General features: G+C 44.4%; 1 protein-coding gene across 3 annotated transcripts in view; it reads right to left on the reverse strand.

Moving 5' to 3' along the window:
* Positions 1–1607: 1607 nt before the first annotated feature.
* The window catches only part of Ssh2 (slingshot protein phosphatase 2), a 254194-nt gene continuing 234145 nt past the window's right edge, over positions 1608–21656 (reverse strand). For all 3 annotated transcript variants that reach the window (XM_052755974.1, XM_052755973.1, XM_052755975.1), the window contains 3 exons: positions 20817–21017; positions 9108–9942; positions 1608–5895 (listed from right to left, as the gene is read on the reverse strand). In XM_052755974.1, coding sequence (XP_052611934.1) covers positions 3805–5895; positions 9108–9942; positions 20817–21017 — 3127 coding nt within the window. In that variant the 3' untranslated portion in view covers positions 1608–3804. The remainder of the gene's footprint in view (positions 5896–9107; positions 9943–20816; positions 21018–21656) is intronic.

Genomic DNA, 21656 nt, shown 5'->3' on the forward strand with positions numbered 1-21656 from the left:
CTCTTCCTAATATGGGTGCCAGATGAGTCGAGGCAACACATACACTTATGTCCAATACATGCTTGATCTTTTAGTCTGGAAGGGATAACAATGTCCATGATGCTTTAAGTTGGACTGGTGCTGAGACAATGAAAATGTCACCTTGTCTACCATCGAAAATTGAAAATGAAACCACCATACTAGCCATTCACCATCACCATCATCACTATGAAGACACACCAGCACTGAGAAAAAAGACTGCTGGATGAGTGCAGGACACAGATGGAGATCCGCCACACCTGACCCATTTATCCACAGGGGCTAACAATAATATGGCATTTCTCTGGGGGAGGACTCACAGGACAGACATGGCTTCGGTGCCTGAGTAGCCACCAAGATGATGCATATTTTAATACTCACAAAGTAAACAAAGTATCCACAAATAGTTTGAAAAAGCCCCAAAAATGGCTTTTCTTTAAAATGCCCTTAAAACTTTTTGCATAATGCTTTCTTAGAAAAAACCCAACTCCCACAGAACATTTTTACTAAATGAAACTCTCAGGTGAAGACTCTTGTGAGCTGCGGAGCCAGAGGCTTCTCAGATGAGGCATCTGGGCTCGGGAGCAGGAGGCCTCAGAGCCTGGGATGTATTCCCAGGCTGCCCCTGGAGCTCTGGGTACTTCCCAAAATGAGAAAGGAGGGAACAGTGTGGAGACAAAGGTGCAGAGCAGGAAAACATTGAAGATCCTGAAGAGGTGGGGATGCAGGAGCAAATGTGTTAAAAAGAGCAAGAGGCAACCAAAATGCGTGCGAATGCTCCCTGCTCTGTTGCTGCTGTTTCTAAAAGTCAATAGTCGGTTGGGCTCCTCTCCTACTTCCTGGTCCACCCAGACTACAGCTCTAGTCCTGTCTGCTCCTGGGCCATTATCCCAGGCACTGAACTATCAGCCCAGCCTGTGGAAGTGCTCACATGTGTGCTCACTCACACACTCTTCCAGGACCACTGACAGAACTACAGTGCTCTTCAAAACAGTAAAGATAGGAAGGCATTGAGCAGGAGGTGAAGTGCTGGTCAAGGTCAAGGTTTTTCCTGCTTAGCTGTTCACCAGTTAGGTCTGGACTTTCCACGAACAGAAAAGGCAAAGAGGCTATCTGAAATTATCAAAAGTTGAAGCTTATTATGTACCTGCCTTAGCCATGAACATGACTTAAGAACACCCAAATGTGGGGGGTTTGGGAGGGCTGGCAAGACCCTTTGGCATAGCTGAATTATAGACCCTGTGTGAGATACCTAGGCAAGTGAGTTAAATGATAAGAAATGTAATTAAGAAGGAAGACAGCACAAGATGGTTTCTCCCATTATTTAAAACAGAAATAGGTACCCCCATTCCCCCACAAAAAAAAAAAAAGCATTAGAGGGTTTTCTCTCAGTCTCTGCTATGAGAAATGCATTCTGTATTGGCAAATGAGAGGATAGTGCCCATTGTTGATAATGTGTGGCATATTGATGTCCCTTTTTTGACAGTGTCTCACTCTGTAGCTTAAGCTGCCCTTCAACTCATAGTGATCCTCCTGCCTCAGCAAGTGCTGAGATTACAGATGTGAGCCACTACACCCAGCTTTTATTACTACTTTTTGGTGATGCCACTCTCTCAACCTCCATGCAGATATTCCTTACTCTACCATATTTTCCTGTCCTACCATCATATTGGTAGACAGGGCTCTTTAGCAGAAAGCCCTGGAATTCATCATCTTGCCTCCCAACCCCCCCCACACTGGTACACACCACCTAATGAGACAACACAGGACTCACAAAGCTGTGACATTCAAAGAAACTACCGAAAGACAGCACAGGTACATATAACTCCTACACCATACGTTTTCAGCAGCTGGCCTCTGCCTCCTGGCAGTGACATCATACCCAACCATGGCTTTAGTATGTCAATTGGATCCACAGCTCTGGAGAACTTGAAAATGGACGGTTTCCCTGTTCTGTATCCTACTACCTGCTCCCTCCAAATTCTGTCTCTGATGATAATCTGTGATAAATTAAAAACCTGAGTCCCTGGCTCTTACCTACACAATCCTCAGCAACGTGGACATCAACAAAAGCCAGCAGGAAACAAATGTGTAGACCTTTTCAGTTTTGATGCGCTATGGTGGGTTACTGGGTGATTTGTTTCAGGTCAGACGTTTTCTCGAAGACTCTCAGAGGCTTATTTACAGCAGGTCCTCCAGTGTTAAAGATCATCACAACACAACACAGCAATGGGACCCTAAATGGAATCTGTGCCCTGGCTGAGCTGCCCCAAGCCTCAGCCCCACAGGAGGCTCCTTTGAGCAATGCACACACATTGCCTGGCTGTGCTTCAATTCTGGCAAACAATGTTCTGAGACGTTAGCATTCAGGGGGTCTAACGGGAGCCTACGAAGGCTTCTGAAGAGGAAGTGCATAATTTGGCAGGAGCTGGCAATTAGAAGTTTCCATTTAAAACAATTAAAGTCACCATCAATATACTGTGTAGATTCCTATCAACAACTATCAGTTTATTTCTGGTGTCTGTTTTCCAGTTGCAACTCTACTCCTTAAAAAGAATAAATCAAAAAAGACCCCACAATATCAACAACAAAACATTAAAAAGTGACATTATGTACATAAATACTGTGTATGAACTGTAGAGAAAAGACAAACTTTCCAGGAAAATGAGGAAAAAAAAAAACTTAGGTCAAGTGTTAACAGGGCTAACATAGAAAACTGTGTTCAATAGGTTATATGTATTCACTGTAACAATTAAAATAGAATTTGTGAAATTAAGGAAGGGGCAGGAGAGGGAAAACAGCAAGAGAGAAGCAAATGAATTGGAAAACTACGGCCGTTCAACTCAGAAGGCCCACAGAATATTCAAGTAGCGGAAGGGTTAAAACCCCACATATGAATTCATTTTACAAGAACACACTGATGCTGCTGTTTTTCAAGCCTGTGGCAGAGCCTGTCACCTAGCAGAGGGGCCAGGCCCACCTGTGTGGACCCCACTCACCCACAGGTCACTCGGGGGCTGCGTTTCCACCTCTGCTTCAATCCTCCCTCAATGCGTGTCTACTGATGACCTTGGGTTTGGCTTACGGTCCTCTCAGATTTTCAGATTGTTTTCTTGGGGAAAATTATTTGCTTCATAGAATTCTATCGCCAGGCCAATTACCAATCCCTTTTTCATAATGATTGATATGTGCTGGGATACCAGAAGAAACGGAGTCTCAACTGCCTCTTAAGGCAGAGCAGAACCCGCGACTTCATGAACTCCAGAGAAGGGCTGGAGAGGCAGGCCGGAGCAGCGACCTCCCCCTGCCCTCAGTGGGCAGGCCGCTTTGGGCCTGGTGAGGCCTCTCCAATCCCCCAGCCTCAGTGCCACCTGCACTCTGTTCTTCCCTCAGTCAAGCAGTCTTTTTCTCAGAGGGCAAATGAGAAAGTGACAGGTGGCAGTGATTGAAAAACAGCAATTTGCCTTTGAAAAAGGTGCTCTTTGAAAAAAAAATTTTTTGAGGTTTGAATTTTTTAAAAATAAAAAATGATCTTGCCATCCAAATCAACACACACACACACACACACACACACACACACACACACACACACACACACACGCACGCGCACGCGCGCACGCACACGCACACGCACACAGCACACACGGAAAAACTCAAACCCTGCATGAGCCAGGAACAGTAAAATGACAAAATATTATAAAATTAATGATAAAGTGCACGTTCCTCACATATCACACCGCCCTTCACAAACATTTCTCTTAGAAAACCGTGTGTGCGGGCTCAGGATCACATGGTGTTATAGAAGGGGTTGGTTGTCCGTTTTTTATCATTTGCTCTTTTCAGTCTCCTAAGGGGATGAGTTCTGCCATGTTGCTGGCGGGGTGCCACGGCCAGCCCTGGAGCGGGGCCTGTACACTGCAGGCCCTGTGTCTGTAGCAAAGGAAGGCCTACTTCAGAACTAGTCAATTCTGGTCTTGCCCTAGGGAGCAAACACTGCTGGCTGTACCCAAATTCTTTGGCATACTGCACAAGGGGCCTCTCCACTGGTTTGCTCTGCACAATACACTCTGTTGTTTTGAGTTGCTCTACAAAATACTTGGTGGGCTGTGGGTTCTGGTGGGCACCTGGGCTTTCTGAGAGCTCCTGGGCCATCAAGGCATGCATGCCTGAGTCTGTTCTGATGAAGGGCTGAAGCAATTTGAGATGAGGGGATTCCGAGGAGACAAGCTCTCGCTCCGCTAAGTAGTCTTTACAAAGGTCCAGGTAACCCAACTTGGCAAGAGAAGCCGAGCGCCTCATTTGTGATGTTTTGGTGACCCCTGCCTGGAAGATCACTCGAGACTCAATTTCTTTAGTGCGCTCCTTCACTACACCAGGGCTGTGGCTGAGATTTCTTATATTTTCACTACTAGAGCTGTGTGGGATTCGACAGGCTTCAGGTGACGACGATGGGTCCAGTTTTTTCTGTGACACCCCAACATTGTCCCCAAGTTTGTTAATTAAACTTAGGTCTTCCTTACTTAACCGGGAGAACTTGTGTGCCATTCCACTGCTACCTGCAAGGAAGCCCTGCTGGCCGTCTTCCCAGCTAACCTGCTCTGTGGACGGCCCGCTGTCTGTGGTGCTGCTCTGCTCTGTGCAGCCTTCCAGGTGAACCACAGACTGGGGATGCAGGTAATCCAAGTTGGCGGATGCTATGTGGGTACTGCAACGGACCAAAGGTGCTGCTTTCTCCAAGGATACTGAAGGGCTGTTTCCCTTGTCTTCAGGGCTACTTAGGATGGGGGTTGGGTCAGTGAGCCTGTCATACTCGGAGGAAGAGTGAGGCAGAGGTAGCACTTGGGGATGCAGGGGAACCTGGCTGAGGTCCAGAGTCCTGTTGAGATTTTCATCCAGCGCACAAAACATAGCGACAGACCTCTCCATCGTCACCTTGCTCAGCCCCTGTTTTTCACCCTCTTTGCTGGGTGCTGTTTCACCTGGCTCAGTGGGATCAAGTGATGTAACTGTTTGTGTGTACTCGATGATTTCTATTCTCTTGGGAAGGGGAAGAAGGATGGCCTGTGTCTCGAATCCCTGGTTTGGAATTACAGTCCTCTGCTTCTTCATGTCTCCTTCCTGCTTCTTAGTTCCAGTGTCTGACCCTCGGCAGTCCTGAGGTGCTTGCAAGGGATGACTTTCCAGCAGCTCAGAGGCCGGAGCAGTGGCATTATGCTCAGCATGGGATAGTGGTCCAGCTTCCGACCCACTCAGTTTCCCTTTCCCCTTGCTCATCTCTGCTTCTCTCAGGGGAAATGAATGTTCTGGGGTGGTTTCATCACTTCTCCATTTTGGCATTAGGTCTGCTACAGAAGAGTCGTTCTTAGAGTTTTTGCGATTGGATAATGTGGTACCTGCAGAGACAGTGCCATGGTGCTCCTGCTCCTGTCGCAAGCGCTCTTCAAACTCCAGGGTGGCTCGCTTCACAGACCCAGGGCACCACTTGGCACCAGGCTGCATCCCTGGGCCCCAGTCCTGTTCTCCCTCACCTGGTTCCTCTTCTTCCAAGTCTACTGTGGATGGGTGTGTGGCTGGACAGCCTTCTGAGTTGCACTTCCCTGATTCTTCGGCTAGTTCAGGCTGGTCTGCATACAAACTCTCGTCTTGCTCCAAATGTCCAGCTTTGTTCTCAGGGGCCTGTGCCCTCTCCAGAGGCAGCTCTTGGATGGTGTTCTTCTTTGGTGTATGGCATGGGTTAGAGAGTATGTCTCCTTTTAACTGACCCTGCCCAACTCCTTGACTAATGGACTCAATTTCAGTGACAATTTCTTTGACTGAAATTGCATTTTCTGAGTGAGATTGCATGATGATGTCTGGGCTGACAAGTTCTGAGACTGCCTAAGAAGAGAAAATAGTGAGATGATTAAGGCAAATTGTGGCTAGTATTTCACTTAGTAACCCCTAATCCAAGAGAGCCTGTCTATCTATGAGAACATAAATTATGGGTACCAGGTGCATAGGCTCACTGTGTTGTCAGACCATGGAAACAAAACAAGAGTCATCATTAATGCCAGGAGAAAATTCATTATAAGGTATATCACTGCTTACTAGATTTTGTTCTGTTTACTCAAGCAACATTTTAATCAAGGACTTTGAAAACTTGCAAATAGCTATGGGGATTTATAATCCATATTTTCATAGTACCGAGAGCCTCCAGGACTTAGACCATGAAGAGGTGAATGGAACCTTTCCTAGCTGGCTTATTAACTTCTAATGTGATAGGAACTTATTCAGTGGTGACCACAGTTCTTTCAATATGCCTAGTATAAGATAGGGCCATCAAGATGGCTGTGGCTGTCATCTGATGTCTGATTTGAAGAGTTACTGCTCCTTTCTCTCATTAGCTTTTACCACATCATCGTTCCTTCTAGCTGGGAGAATTTGCTTTGTATCTGACCTCACAATCACTAAATTTCTTTTTCTTTTAAGTTTTTTTTTCTTTTTTTTTCTTTCTGCGACACGTTTTCTCTGTGTAGCCCTGGCTGTCCTGGAACTCACTCTGTAGACCAGGCTGGCCTCAAACTCAGAGGTCTGCCTGCTTTACTTCCCTAGTGCTGGGATTAAAGGCACTAGTATACCACTACCGGCCTCTTTTAAGATTTTTAAGTCTTATGTGTAGTGTATGAATGTTTTGCCTGCATGCATGTGTACCATATATGCATATCTAGTGCTTGTAAAGGTCAGAAGAGGACATCAGGTCCCCTGGAAACAGAATTATGAACAGTTATGAGCAACCACATAGGTGCTAGGAATCAAACCCAGGTCTGCAAGAACAAGTGCTCTAAACTGAGAAGCCATTTCTCCAGCCCTTTCTTTTTTGAGACAGAACTCACTACATAGACCAGGTCTTGGACTCAAAGAGATCTGCCTGACTCTGCCTCTCTAGTACTGAGATTAAAAGCATGTACCTGGCAACAATCCCTAAATTTCACGTGGCTCTTTCTGGGAAAGGTATCATTGGCTTGTCAGCCATGGCTTGGACTCAGCCATGGCCCTCAGCAACCTTAGGACCCTGATCTCTGATATTTTACCCCTTTACTGGTAACAATTCCCATGGATTGAGAACAGACACCCCCAAACCCAGAAAAAAAAAAAAAAAACAAGTTCCACTGCAAAAAAAGTATTAACTTCAAAAACTAGAAATGGCCCTCCTTCAAGTCAGAGCATTATCATTATTAGCATGGTTTGTTAACATTTTATATAAGACTTCAAAACAATATTTCCTCAGGAATTGTGCTGGTCTTTCTCCTTCAAAGAGTCTTAGTTGGTATAAACTAACAAGGTCAGTCTTGCCTTTGGGAGAAATCTGCCAGGACATCAAGCAGAGGTGATCTTGGCAGAACTGGTGAGCCTGGTATGTGCACGGCCATGGAAGGAGTACTCATATGACCAAGGGCTCAGTGGGAAGGCTATTTCTGTCTGCTACTGCACTGACTGGTCCATAAAGACAGCCTAAACTTCTGACTTCCCATAGAAACACAACAAAGGCAGAAGACAGAAGTGGAGGCAAGAGTTGTTTTGGGTGGTTGAGGAAAAGAAATAACATATGAAATAAGGTAGAAATCATGAGATCTCAGGTATCTATCCAGGGCTGTTAGTACCAAGCTCAGCTGGTAAAACTCTCTCCTGGTATACACAGGGCCTTGTGTTCAATCCCCAGTACTGTAAAATAAATACATCACAAAAATATAATCAGGTCCATTAAGATTATTAAGAGAAGTTTCGTATGTTAGAGTAAATCTAAGACTTTGTCTCAAAACAAACAGACAAACAAAACAAAACAAAGCAACTTTTTTGATCATCTACGGTATTTCCTCCTACTTCTCATATGGTTCATAAGAAATCATATATTGCCAGGCATGGTGGTACATGCTTTTAATCCCAGCACTTGAGAGGCAGAGGCAGGCAGATATCTAAGTTTGAGGCCAGCCTGGTCTACAGAGTGAGTTCCAGGAAAGCCAAGGCTACACAGAGAAACCCTGCCTTGAAAAACAAAACAAAACAAATCATATGCCACGTAGGGATCTTAGGATACTGTCTGCTCCCAAATTCACTCTCCCAAATCATCTCTTGACTCTTGAGCACCCCAGGACTGGAGATAAATTCATAAATGTTATTAAGAGCATCACTGAACTCGGCATGGGCATCTGCTGCTACCCCAGCAGCTATCTGCACATGTTTAGCTTGTAAACTTTCTGAGATAAAATGTTTCTCAAATAAATCCATCTTCTCAGAGACAGATGCACTCAGGCAGCACTGTGGCATTTCATCATTGCTGAGATTTGATCTGAGCCCCAGGGGTCCACAGAAAGGACCCCCTTTGCTTAGTCAGGACATTTGTTTTGACTCATTCTCACCTTTGTTACCCCTTTCAGAAATGCTCCAACAGGCACAGAGAGATGGCTCAGCAGTTAAGGGCACTGGTTACTTTTGGAGACTACCTGGGTTTGATTCCCAGCACCCACACAGTGGCTCACAACTCTAGTTCTGGGGGAGCTGAAGGCCTCTTCTGACTTCTGTGGGCACCAGGCATACATGTGGTACACACATATACATGCAGGCAAAATATTTATACACATAAAATAAATCTAAAATGACACCAAAGCCTGAAAAGATAAAATCCTTAAAAAAAGCACCCTGCGTTTTAAAGGAAGATTTCAGCTCGATTGTTTCACTGTTTACTAGTGAAATCTTTACTAACATCCAAGAGAGTCCAGGGATGACTCTGAAGAAATGGCTCAGTGGTTAAGAGCATGTATGGGGATGACAGCTCAGTCCCCAGCACCTGTGGTGGGTAGCTCACAACCCCTGTACTCAAGCTCTAGGGGAATCCGATCACTCTGACCTCCCTGGGCACCTCCTCTCATATGAATATGCCAACACATATACATATAATAATAAAAAAAAGTTAGGGCCAGCAGTAAGCTCAGTGGAACACTGCTGGTTTAGCAAGAGTGAGCCCCCCCCCCCCAAAGAAGTTAACACAGCAGAATTTTCAGTAGTTTCTTTGGTGAGAATTTCATTAAACAGAAACCATAAAGCAGTTTTACCTTTGACTGGTCCTCATCCACTGAAGATTCTTCAGATGCATGGGGAGTATTACTCAAAGAGCTGCTTCTCTGGTCATCAGCTGCCATTTCGGAAGGCGTTACTTCTAACATTGACAGGCGACAACCCTCACTCCGTCCTCCACCTAGTTCTTCTGTCCTTGAGTGGGAAAAAGATCGAGACCGGGTTTCTTGAGAAAGCTCTACAAATTTCTCAAGGGCACTAAAAAAATCAATTCGATCTGTACTAAAATCGGAGATGGCAGCTTGGCAACTGGGTTGGGGGCTTGGTGACTCCGGATCAGGTGACATGGGGAGGTCTTTCAGTCGCGATGTCAACTCTTCCATTGGCAGTAAGTGGACATTCATGTCTGCCTTCAGTGCATCCGTCTCCAAATCTTCCACTGCTAAGTCTGGGAACTCGTTGGCCACTTCGGAGGCCTGTCCAGGTTGCAGTAAGGCTTTAGATGCATGGCAATTGTCAAGAGGGAATTTTGATTCATTGAGACAACACCCTGATGAGCATCCATTGATGTCATTTAAGTTTAATTCATCTTCAATCTGTCCGGCATGATATTCCTGTGACGAAAACTCCAAGCAGATGACTCTTTCTTTGGTACAAAGCCCTTTCTGATTTGCATCTTGTGGAGCCACATGCTCCACAAAGACAGGCGGCATGGCTGCAAGGTTCTCCACAGTCTTCACCTCAGCAATCTGGTCTGCTGAAGTGGTCATCTCCTTCTTGTTAAGCTCGAGCCCAGGTTTGCAGATGGGTTCGTGGTGGTCTGAGAGGTCACTATCTGAATGAGATCTCCAGAGTTTGTTATGCCGTTGTTTGCTGTGGATGACACATACAGGAAACATGTTACTTTGGTTTGTGAAAACAGTCAACATCCTTCCAGGAAATCACAGCCAGAGAAACCTCAATCACCCGCAAAATGCCTTGCTACTATTCAATGGACCAAGACAATAAACACATCAAAATGTGCACAACTTAACAAGAGCAAAATCAAACAAAGCAAACAACAATACATTGCTGAGACTAATTTTTTTGTCCCTGTTGTTTTGAAACAGGGTCTCACTACATAGCCTTGCTGTCCTGGAACTCACTATGAGGATCACAGAGCTCCCTCTGCTTCTGCCTCTGAGTGTTGAGTTCTGATTTTTTTTTTTTTTTTGTAATCAGATTGATAAGAGCCAAAATTGTTGTTAACAGCCATTGTTGACAAGTTCTTTCATGGTGTTGGTGAGAGTGTGAACTATAGACTTTAAATTACTTTTTAATTGCATTTACTGTTTGTGTCATACCATGGCATACAAGTGAAGGTCAGAGGACAACTTGGGAGAGTTGGTTCCTCCTTCCAGCACCTGGGGATTGAACTTGGTGCTTAGTAGCAAGCGTTTTACCTGATGGGCCCTCTCACTGGTCCTGCAGGCTTTCTTTTAAGAGTTAAGTGTGGCAATAGCTCTCCAGATTTAACCCTTAAAAATAATCAGTTTCTCCTGTTATATGTTTTCTTGGAGAAATACTTTAAGGGCGTGTATATATACATATGGATATTTACTATAGCATTGTCTGTTGTATTAAAAAAATGAGACACCAAAAAGAAAAGTGGATTTATTTAAACTTAAGGCAGGTCTGGAGAAATGGTTCAACTGGTAAAGTGCTTGCTATACAATTGGCAAGCTCCATGTTCAGTGAGAGACCATGTCTCAGCAGGGTGAAGAAGTGACTGAAGAAGACATCCTGCACTGACTTGTGGCCTCTGTATGCACATGTGCACACATATTGGCACACACAGAAACACATGCATACATAAATACAAAGAAAAAAGAAAACTACAGGCCATATAACTATATGCTATAAGGTATAGGTTGTTAAAACTGTCAGACATTGGGGGCTAGAGAGATGGCTTAGTGGTTAAGAGGATTTTCCACTCCGCCAGAGGACCCAAGTTCTGTTCCCAGCACCTATATCAGGGGTTCACAACTGTCTATAACTCTAGCGCCAGGGGAATCAGATACATCTGACCTCTCTGGGCATCTGCACACATCATATACTCTCACACACATTATACATAATTGAAAATAATAAAAATGGGGCTGGAGAGATAGCTCAGTAGTTCAAAGTGCTGGATTCTCTTCCAGAGGACCTGGGTTTGATTTTCAGTTCCTACATGGTGACTCACAACTGTCTGTTAAGAGGATCTGATGTCCCCTCTGGCATGCACAAGCGCCAGGCATGTACATGGTATATGGACATACATGTAGGTAAAACACCTATCTACACAAAATAGTAATAATAATAAAATAATTTATTTTTGTTACTTTTAATTATGGGTGTGTGTGTATGGGGTATGTGACTGTGAGTGCAGGTGTCCACAGGGGCCAGAGATATTGGATCCCCTAGAAATGGAGTTACAGGTTGTTGTGAGCTACCTAATATGGGTGCTGGGAACCAAAGTCAGGTCTTCTGGAAGAGCAGTAAGTGCTCTTAGTCACCGAGCCATCTCTCCAGCCCTCCAAATAAAATATTAAAAAATAGAAACATTTTTTGTTAGTCATTTCAGTGGACTGATATCTGAAGTATATGGTTAAGTGGAAAAGTAAGTTTTACATGTTAGAGTAAGAATGGGGAAAAAATCTAGAGGAACATCATTTGGTAGGTGATTCCTTTAAGTTAGGTAGAAATCATTCTAGGGTAAGCTATTACTCTCTGCTTCATTATTTGTCTAAATTTTGAATTAAAAAATGAGCATGTTGGGCTTGGCTGTAGCCCAACAGAGGACTGGGGTTCAGTTCCTAGCACCCACAGGGTAGTTCCCAACCACCTGTAACTCCAGTTCCAGGAGATCTGATGCCCTCTTCTGGCATCCAAAGGCACATGGGCACCAGGCACACTTGTGGTGCCCAGACATACACGCAGGCAAAACATCACACACAGAAAATCAGATAAACAAATCTACTCTCTTGTGGGAGTCTGCTGGAGTCCAGCTCTGACCTGCTCCCACCTATCGAAGGGTTCTTGTGGGGAGGAGAGAGGAATGAGGAACTATTAGGTAGAAACATAGTAAGAGGTGATAAGAAAGACAGAGACATAGGATAGTTTTGGGAGGGCCCTGGGTCAATACCCAGTTGCCCCGAGGTTTATTCAACAGGGCTTTTTATAATATGCCAAGGAGAGAGGCAAAAGACCTCCCCCTTACAAGATCAAAGCACACCATACAGTCAAGTGTAGACCCTTCCAAATACCTGGTAGCCATGCTCCTGGCTAAATCATCCCATTATGCAGCCCTGCTGGGTAAAGCAAGCCCATATTCTCTGAACCTGTGTAAAGTCTCACTAGATAGCCTCTGTGGGCTCTCACACTCTCTTCAAGGCTCAGGGATCTACGTGGAAAAGGAGGCAGAAAGATTGTAAGAGCTAGAGGAAGTGGATGACTTCAAGAAAGGGTATTCTAGTCACAACAGGGCTGATATGCATATGAACTCACAGAGACTGTGACAGTACACACAGACCTGCACAAATTCAAACCAGATTAAACCTCAGCACAGAGAAGGGGAAGTGGACGCAAAGTCCTAACCAAGAAGCTCTTTATAATTGATATTTGCTGGGAAATGGAAAATCAATTTTCTCCACTAGGGTGTCACTGGATATATCAACTGTACTCCAGGGCAGGCCCAACACAAAATGGATGCCACAATTTTTGGGGGTGCTTTTTGTTTGGTTACTTGTCTTACTGTTTGTTTGTTTTGATCTATGTTTTTTTTTTTTTGAGAGGGAAAGAAAGGCTGGTGCAAATGTGGGAGAATAGTAATCATGATTGCTCTTTTTAAGACTTACTTTTATTTGTGAGGGTGTCCATGGAGGCCAGCAGAAGAGCTCGATCTCTAGGAGGTGTTGTCATAGGAGGCTGTGAGCTACCTAATATGGGTGCTGGACACCAGACTTGGATTGGTGAGCATCTCTGCAGCCCCAAGGTGATCAATCTTCTTTGCTTTTTTTTTTTTTCCGGTGTTTAAGACAGGGCCTTTCTGTGCGGCCCTGGCTGTCCTGGAACTCACTGTGTAGTCTAGGCTGGCCTTGGACTCACAGAGATCCATCTGCCTCTGTCTCCTGAATGCTGGCGTGTGCCACCATACCTGGCTAAGGTGATCATTCTTAAGTTAGAAAATTAAGGTATCCTAGTACATCTGGAGAGAGTGATCCATTACAGAATGAAGAGGATGAATATAAAGGTCAGGCCTTTTCCAAAAGATCTTAGAAGTTGATGAGACAACACTTGAAAAAACACGTGGGCCAAAGAGAATTCTTCACGAACCTCAAAGACCACTGCATAGTCATCCTTTGGTTACTTCATGAAGTGAAGTCTGAGGTGATGATGAGATTCACTTCAAACTACATGCTTATAGGAAGCACAATCCCCAAAGCTCCAGCCAAAACTTTTCAGCTGCCTATATGGTTGGTCAGGATCACCTGCCCAGGGATTAGCTCTTTCAGTATGGTGCTTGGCAGTCCCCATGATTCATAAGCAGACAAAGAGTTACCTAACTTCTGTGTGGAAGGGAAACTCGGCCTCAAACAACTTGCCCTAGGCTTGGGGCCATACAGGTTCTGCTGAGTCACATGCCTACACTGATATGACCCTGTTTCTTCTGCACCTGCTCTCCATTCCCTCTACAGTATGCTGCTTGGGAGGGGCACTCTGACTCAGGCCTTCACAGCAGAGGGGTGCTTTCCCTTGTAGGGAACTGCTCAAGTCTGTTTATGAAGACAAGCTTAATCCGTTTGCTGGGTGCACAGTGGAGCTTTTACCCTTTTCAAACCGCATGACCTCCAGCCACCCCTAGGAGGAGACAACATATCACACATCTCAAATAAAGTGAGAGTTGCCCTGTGGGGCAAGCTGACTACTTTGGGTAAGTGTGGACTAAACTATATCATTTCCAACCAACGCCAGTTTGCTTCCTATGAAAGCTGCTTTTCTTAGATCTGGATGTCTTTGTTTCCAGGCCTCAATACAGCTGTTTTCTAATTTCTATACTGTCACCTATCATGAGGTTGTTCAAACCTGTCCTCTTCCACACCACAGGAGGATCATGTGACTGTGATCATGTGACTGAGGAGACAGCTCAGAGGGTAGCTGGTCTTAGCCATCTAACAGCATAAAACAGCAGCTGACTCTATTAGCCAACAAACAAACGAGAAGTTTCCATGATCTCAAGAATCCCTCAAAGTATTACGCCTTTCCTGGAACTCACTCTGTAGCTTAGGCTGGCCTTGAACTCACAGAGATCCGCCTGGCTTTGCCTCCCAAGTGCTGGGATTGAAGGCGTGCGCCACCACTGCCCGGCCAAAGTATAATTTTTAAAAAATACTTGCAAATTACTTATCAGTCAGGACTAGAGCGATGACTCAGTGGTTAAAAACATGTTTTGCTCTCAGAGGACCCAGGTTCAATTCCCAGCACTCACATGATGGTTCACAACCATCCATAACTCCAGTTCCTCTTCTGACCTACATGGGGACCAGGCATGCATGTGGTACACATACATATATGTAGGAAGAACACTTATACACAAAATGAATAAATCTAATACAATAAAAAATTATCAGTCAAGAGGGAATATGAGATGGCAGTTATGCTAATGAATGTAAACAGCGAATGTTTCAGAGGAAGTGGCTAACATCACAGCCTGATGCCCAGCAGGGACTTCCTTCTGTTCCTGGGGGAGTGAGCATCAGAAAATACTCCACTGGGGCTTGGGCACACAACTGACACTACTTATAAAAGAGAAAGAAAAAAAACTAATCCGAAGATTGGTCTGAAGTGGAGCGAAGGCAGCTCTGGACACAGTTCCGTTATTACCGTCACCGTGAAAGGCCCCAACTCCACATGCTCCCTGTGACGACCCGCACTCTCCACCTCTCCACGGGGGCTGCCTCCCTCTTGAATTCTGTGCTTATTATTCCCTTTCTTTTCCTTAAAATGTTACTGCAGCTGTTTTCGTCTCTCTCTCTCTCTTTTTTTTTTTTTTGTAAATGAGTCTTACTACACAGCCCTGGCTGTCCTGGAACTCACTATGAAGACCAAGCTGGCTTTGAACTCACAGAGATCGGCCTACCTCTGCTGAGATTAAAGGTATGCCCACCAAGCCGGGCGATGGTGGAGCATACCTTTAATCCCAGCACTCGGGAGGCAGAGGTAGGTGGATCTCTGTGAGTTCGGGGCACCAAAACTACACAGAGAAACCCTGTCTCAGAAAAAAAAAAAAAGAGAGGTACGCCCACCACATCTGAACCTAAAACATCATTTTGGTTAACATGATTTCAAGCTCCATCACTGTATGTAAATGTATTTTCATAAAGTGAAATAAATGTCAAAATTAATTTATCCATATGGTTGACAAACAGTGTTGGCTACTATAAACAATCCTACCAGGGACATTCTTGTGGCTGGTATACACTTCAGTTTATCAAAGTTGTTATATAACAGGAGTAGAATACATGGGTCTTAGAGCATGTGTGCACCACTGGTTTTACTGGTAACACTAGACTGCTTTCCAGTGAGGCTCTGGAGCCAGTGTATTCTAACGCTTTGCCACTGATAGTGTCAATGTACAACATTAGACCATATCTGTCATTTTAAACTGTTAACTTTTAATCCAGCTGACCCCCCCCCCCCCACTCCTATTCTAGGCAGGCCAAGTAAATAAACAAGTTGCCAAAAAAGAACTTCAGAGCTGGCCTGTGGCCCAGATGATGCAACCATGTCTCAGATCTCCCCTCCCTTGAGTGGCCTCTGACCTGATTTTGGATTCATGTAAACACAGACACACATATGACTGGTCCACTCTGGGCAAAAGTTTAGTTTTTTTTTTTTTTTATTAGATGAGCAGGAAAGAAACGTAAATGACAAGATGTATGATACACTCCATTCTCTTGCCTCTGCTTTCTTGTTACATGTTAGGTGAAAGCATCAACTTTTAGAAATTTATACAGAGGAAAACAGCGCTAGAGGTGTAAGACCAGGAAAATGAGACTCATGGTGATTTCTTTCTAGGGTACTAAGAAAAACACTGGGCATTTCTGTGAGCTGTGCATGATCCTGGATAGTTTTGATTATTTAACTAGAAAGCTATTAAGAAAAAATCCTTTTAAGACACAACTCGGCTCGGCTATCACGGGACCGGAAAGCCATGTCCTTTCATTCTAGGCTCCCTGCTGCTGCCGGCTGTCTACCTACACTGCTCTTCACCAGACAGCCAGGGTAAAGAGAAAGAAAGCCCTGGCTCCTCTGGCCCTCATGACCGGTTCTTCAATAATCAAAATGGACATGTCCGAGGACACGAGGCACAAGCCCTCCTAGCTGACACTTCGTTTCTCCTCCCCTCCCCCACTGGAACCTCGGACCACAGACACATGGTCCAGCTCACAAATGGCAGGCTTGAGACTTGAACCTGTCTGACAGAACACAAGCCTGGCAGACTATGATCAGAATACAGAATGACAGAGAGAGCTGCTGGCAGTTTAATGGAGCTTCAGCACTTGTTCTGCCTGTTACCACCCCACAACTATAAAAACAGAAAAAATAAATCCAGTATGAAAAATACCAGTAGTTTAATGATGCCATCCTTTTTAGGTCTTCCTGGGGAAGAGTAAACCAGCCTTTTCTAAGCTATCAGTGGTATTTTGAAGGCTATAAGAAGTCCTTTGCATTTCAGAGGACTGACATGTGGCCTGTGCCCTCATGCTCCCATTTTACTGTAGTCAATTCAGATGTTACTACCAGCAATGCGTTAGGAGGCCCCCACACCAAGCTCTCTCCAACTGACAGCTGCCACTCCAACTAATGCCCAATGCTGCTCTGAGTAACTGCAGCTACAGGATGTCGGGGTCACAATTCTAACTCTTTGAAAGCCACCTTGTGTGTCCTAGGATATGAAATACAGAACAAAACAAAACAAAACAAAAAACAGTTAAGAAATATAAGACCTAGGACAGGAAATGGAATTTCTTAGAAACTGAGTAGGATTTTCTGGGGATGCGATTCTTCTGGTTTCCTAAGCTATACAGCCTGGTAGAACCTTAGATGGCCACAGGAGTCTGAGGAATCAATTTTCTTTGCTGCTACTTTATTTGCTGAGACAGGATCTCACGTAGTTCGGGCTGGCCTCACACTTACTATACAGCCAACTTCTGATCCCCTGCTACCTCCTCCCCAGAGCTGAGAGTACAGTGACTCTCCACCAGGCCTGGCTCTTCACTGCTCTTCTCTTTTTTTTCTTTCTTTCTTTCTTTTTTTCTCCGGAGCTGAGGACCAAACCCAGGGCCTTGTGCTTGCTAGGCAAGCACTCTACCACTGAGCTAAATCCCCAACCCCCTCACTGCTCTTCTCAACAGGCAGATCCCAGTGGAGGACTTTAGGGTCAGCAAGAATCTACTGGACCCGACTCACTTGCAGTTAGCCTACAAGTACCAAAGTTTCGACTGAATACATCATGGACTAAGACTACAAGAAAGAGGTGGAAGGCAGGATTTTTATGTCTCCAGTTTTTCCTCTCTGCAAAGTCACCTCAGGCTGTGTCCCTCTGACCAAAGGTCATTGCTTGTCTTTGAAGGTATCTTTTTCTACATGAGTCTCAACTTTCAGGCTATGGTAAATGTTCCCTCTCTTGAAGCTTAAGAACTATTACCAAACAGCCTAGTCATGGAAGGTCCACTTTTGTAAATAATTCACCTCTAACACCTTCTTTAAATAACCCTAATCTGAGCAAGCTGTTTCTTGTTGAGACCCTCAGGAATGAAGGTATTCTATTATTTGCAGCCAAAAGCAGCCCAAGTGATATCCCTAACCTGGTCATCACAAGAAATACCAGGAACACTTCCCATCCCAGTTTTTGGGGGAGTTAATGTGCTTGTGATGTTGGAAGGCTGATTAATGTCAATGAAGAGGGAATAAATAACATATGAACATATGCTTCTCTGGTAACCCCAGAGAAAGGAGATGAGAGACAACCCTTAATACACAGTGGTATGAAAAATGAAAAAAATAAATCAAGCCCTTGGGAGAAAAGGCAGGAGGATTAGGTGCTCAAGGCTAGCCTTGGCTACATAGTAAGTTTTGGGCTAGCCTGTGGTATGTGATAGCCTGTTTTAAAAAAAGAGTGTTGTTTTGTTAAAAAGAAAATACAGAGAACATTTTTTTTGTTTGTTTTTTCAGGGATGGAACTCAGGTTGTCAGCCTTGAGCAGCACGTACTTTACCTGCTAAGCCATCTCACTTGCCCTGTATTGTTTCTTTTCTTTTTGGTTCTTCTGAGACAGGGTTCTCAGTGTAGCCCTGGTTGTCCTGGACTAATGCTGTAGACCAGGCTAGCCTTGAACTCAAGAGATCTGCCTGCTTCTGCCTCTCAAGTGCTGGGATTAAAGGCGAGTGCCACCACCTCCTGGTTCAGAGTGAACATTTTTATTCCAAAGTCTACAAGGGCGACTGACATCTTGAAATTTTTTTTTGAGACAGAGTCTCTCTAAGTAGCGCTGGCTATGCTGGAGCTTGATATGTAAACCAGGTTGGCCTTGAATCTACGGAGACCTGCCTGCCTCCAAGTGCTGGAGCTGAAGGCATGTGTCACCTCTCTCAATTTCATCTTTTTTTTTTTTGGTTTTCTGAGACAGGGTTTCTCTGTGTAGCTTTGGAGCCTGTCCTGGATCTGCACTGTAGACCAGGTTAGCCTTGAACTCACAGAGATCCATCTGCCTCTGTCTCCCAAGTGCTTGGATCAAAGGCGTGTGCCACCACTGCATGTCCTCAACTTCATCTCGATGTTTTAATTTTACAGATGGCGGTCAGGTGAGGACTAAAAACATGAAGTAATTCTGAAGGCTGCAGCAAAGGGGTGAACCAGGAATAGAAAACAGATCTAATGATGCAAATTCTGTGGGTTTTTTTTTTCCTCTCTGAAGTTTGCCCTCCCTTTATGAATCAAGCTCAGGAAGTCAGGATGGAACAGAAGAAGAAAGGAAAAGGGAAGAGGAAGTGTGATTTTCTGGTTTATTCTGCCCTTCACAACCCCATTTAAGATTTTTCTGAAATTCCTTTAACATCTAAGAAAAACCACACTGGAGGGAGGGGGTTCTGGGGGAGGGGAACCAACCCAATAGCTTGCAGTAGCCTGGGATTCCAGAATAAATACTGAAGTTGGCAGAACATGTAGTATCCTTCCTCTCAGTAGGTCACATGAGGACATTGCCTAATATCCGTTATGTGTGTTGTGTGTGTCTGGGAACATACAATATTTATGTTCTCCTCAAACGCTTAGGGTACCTTTTTCTTGTGCCAAAAAGATTTTGTGTCCTACCTTCTGATTTAATCTAAAAGTGACATCGAAAACTGGTCCTAAAGACTTAGAACTTCTTAGAAACAGAGGAGGATTGAGTATTCTCCCAGACAAAGGCTCAGATGAAATCATTCCAAATGCTGAGTAAATGGGAGGGGTTTTTAGTGGAAACCATAATGCTATGTTGTGGTCACATTTTCACAATTCTTTGGGGGCTGGGAGGGTGGCCCCTCTGCCTGGATAGGCTGGAAGGCTATTAACATTCTCTTCTGTGGAAACACAGCCCAGATTTGAGAGTCAAGACCAAGTCATGAGACTCGCTGGAGTCAAACCCTGGCACCAGCAGCAACTGCTTTTAGACAGCTGTGCCATTACCCTAAACCACAGCCTAGAACATGCTCACAGGGAAAACAGACCAGATCTGCTGTCACCCTAAAAACACAGCCTAGAGCATGCTCACAGGGAAAGCAAACCAGACCCATCAAGTCAGAGAATTTCAGCATGTGACAGCTCAACAAAATGGTCCTCAAGTCATGTAATATCTGACGCAAGAGCAGATGACGATTTTAACCCCTAAAAGGGGAAATCACTCATTTTAACAATCAACTACCCAATTATTATTGAAAACAGTTGTCTCTCATTGATACAGGAAGCGACTGAAGACAGTAGTCGGGAGAAAGACAGGCCGAAACAATAGTTTTTGTGGGAAAGTATCAAAATGCATGACAAAGCAAAGCCTAGAGAAATAGGTAAGGCAGCCTTGACTATTATTTGTGGGTACTGAATCTAAGATGTTTTTCCTTTGTAATTTTTTCAGTTTCACACAGCACATATACAAAATTTGATTAAAGATTTGTGTGTGTGTGTGTTTTTAAAGAGTGAGCTGTTTTTGGGTATAACCCTCAAATGGGGTAGGTACACGGTTGGCACATGACCAAAATTACTAGAGAGCTCAGTAAAACTTAATATTGGAAAGAAAAAGAAGTTGTTGTTTTTTTTTTTTTTTTTTCCTGTCAAGAATTTTAGGGAACACTAGCAGTACCTTAGGAGCATCCGGTATCCATCTTGACGAGGCTGTAGCCAGTATCATAAGATATTGACAGGTGTTAATTAAATGTGCACCTAATTGAAAACTGGAATGAGGCTCTAATTTTTCTTTTAGTCTATAGCTATCAAATACCTGAAAGATTACCTGCGTAATCTTCCATGCCAATCTTAAATTCATATTTTGAAAAAATTGATAGAGAAATGAATCCAAGTTAAAAAAAATCATATCTAAGTTAGGCTGAGCACTGGCTACAGAAAATGCCTCTTAGCTTGCCTTATGGAAGTGTACGGAAATGAGAGTCAGAGAAAGCCACGTAGGGACGCACCTTGCCAGCAAGATCCCTTGGTACTCTTCCAGTTGTCTCATGAAGCTGGGGTTAGGCTTGGTCACTGTGCGCCTTTCCTTCACGTAGTCATAGGCTCGGTCCAGATTCCAGCCGTACTCCTTCATTGCGTAGGCAATCACAGTGGAGGCCGAGCGACTCACCCCCATTTTGCAGTGCACAAGGCACTTAGATCCATGCTTTCTAGTTGGGAGATTGAGGTGAAGACAGGACAGTGTGAGAGCTGGTTTTCCGTCCCTGGACTGCCCTCCTCTCACCCTCTTTCCTTTTGCTATGTTTCAAAGCTTTCATCTTAGTACATCCATGTGACTCTATGATCAAATATGAGGGCCAAGCAGGCAGCTTCCACTGCACTTTAACTAATAGTTACTTGTTTTTCTCAAGACAAGGTTTCTCTGTGTGTGTAGTCCTGGTTGTCTTGAACCGAACTCTGTGGACCAGGCTGGCCTCAAACTCAGAGATCCACCTGCCTCAGCCTCCCCGGTGCTGGGATTAAAGGAGTGTGCCACTACTGTCTAGATTTTTTCCCCCAAATATTAATATTAAGTCTCTTAATCTACTCAGTAAAGATTTAACAAGTACTTACCATATATAAGATAATATGTACAAGGTGCTAGACACAAACTTAAGTAACACACAGCTTTTATCCTAAAGGGTAGGATTTAGTTCCAGAAACAGATCATTAAAATTCAATGTGTTAGTGAAGGTCACAGAGTGGAGAGGAGAAGTTAGCTTTCAGAGCTGGAGCTCATTTCCTGTGTGGTGGAGGCCAGTTTCCTCACAGCCCTCGGGCATGGCTCCTGAGTTACAGGTGTGGTAATG

The sequence above is a fragment of the Peromyscus californicus genome, unplaced genomic scaffold (assembly GCF_007827085.1).
Source record: "Peromyscus californicus insignis strain IS unplaced genomic scaffold, ASM782708v3 Scaffold_3__1_contigs__length_106647218, whole genome shotgun sequence".
Taxonomy (NCBI): domain Eukaryota; kingdom Metazoa; phylum Chordata; class Mammalia; order Rodentia; family Cricetidae; genus Peromyscus; species Peromyscus californicus.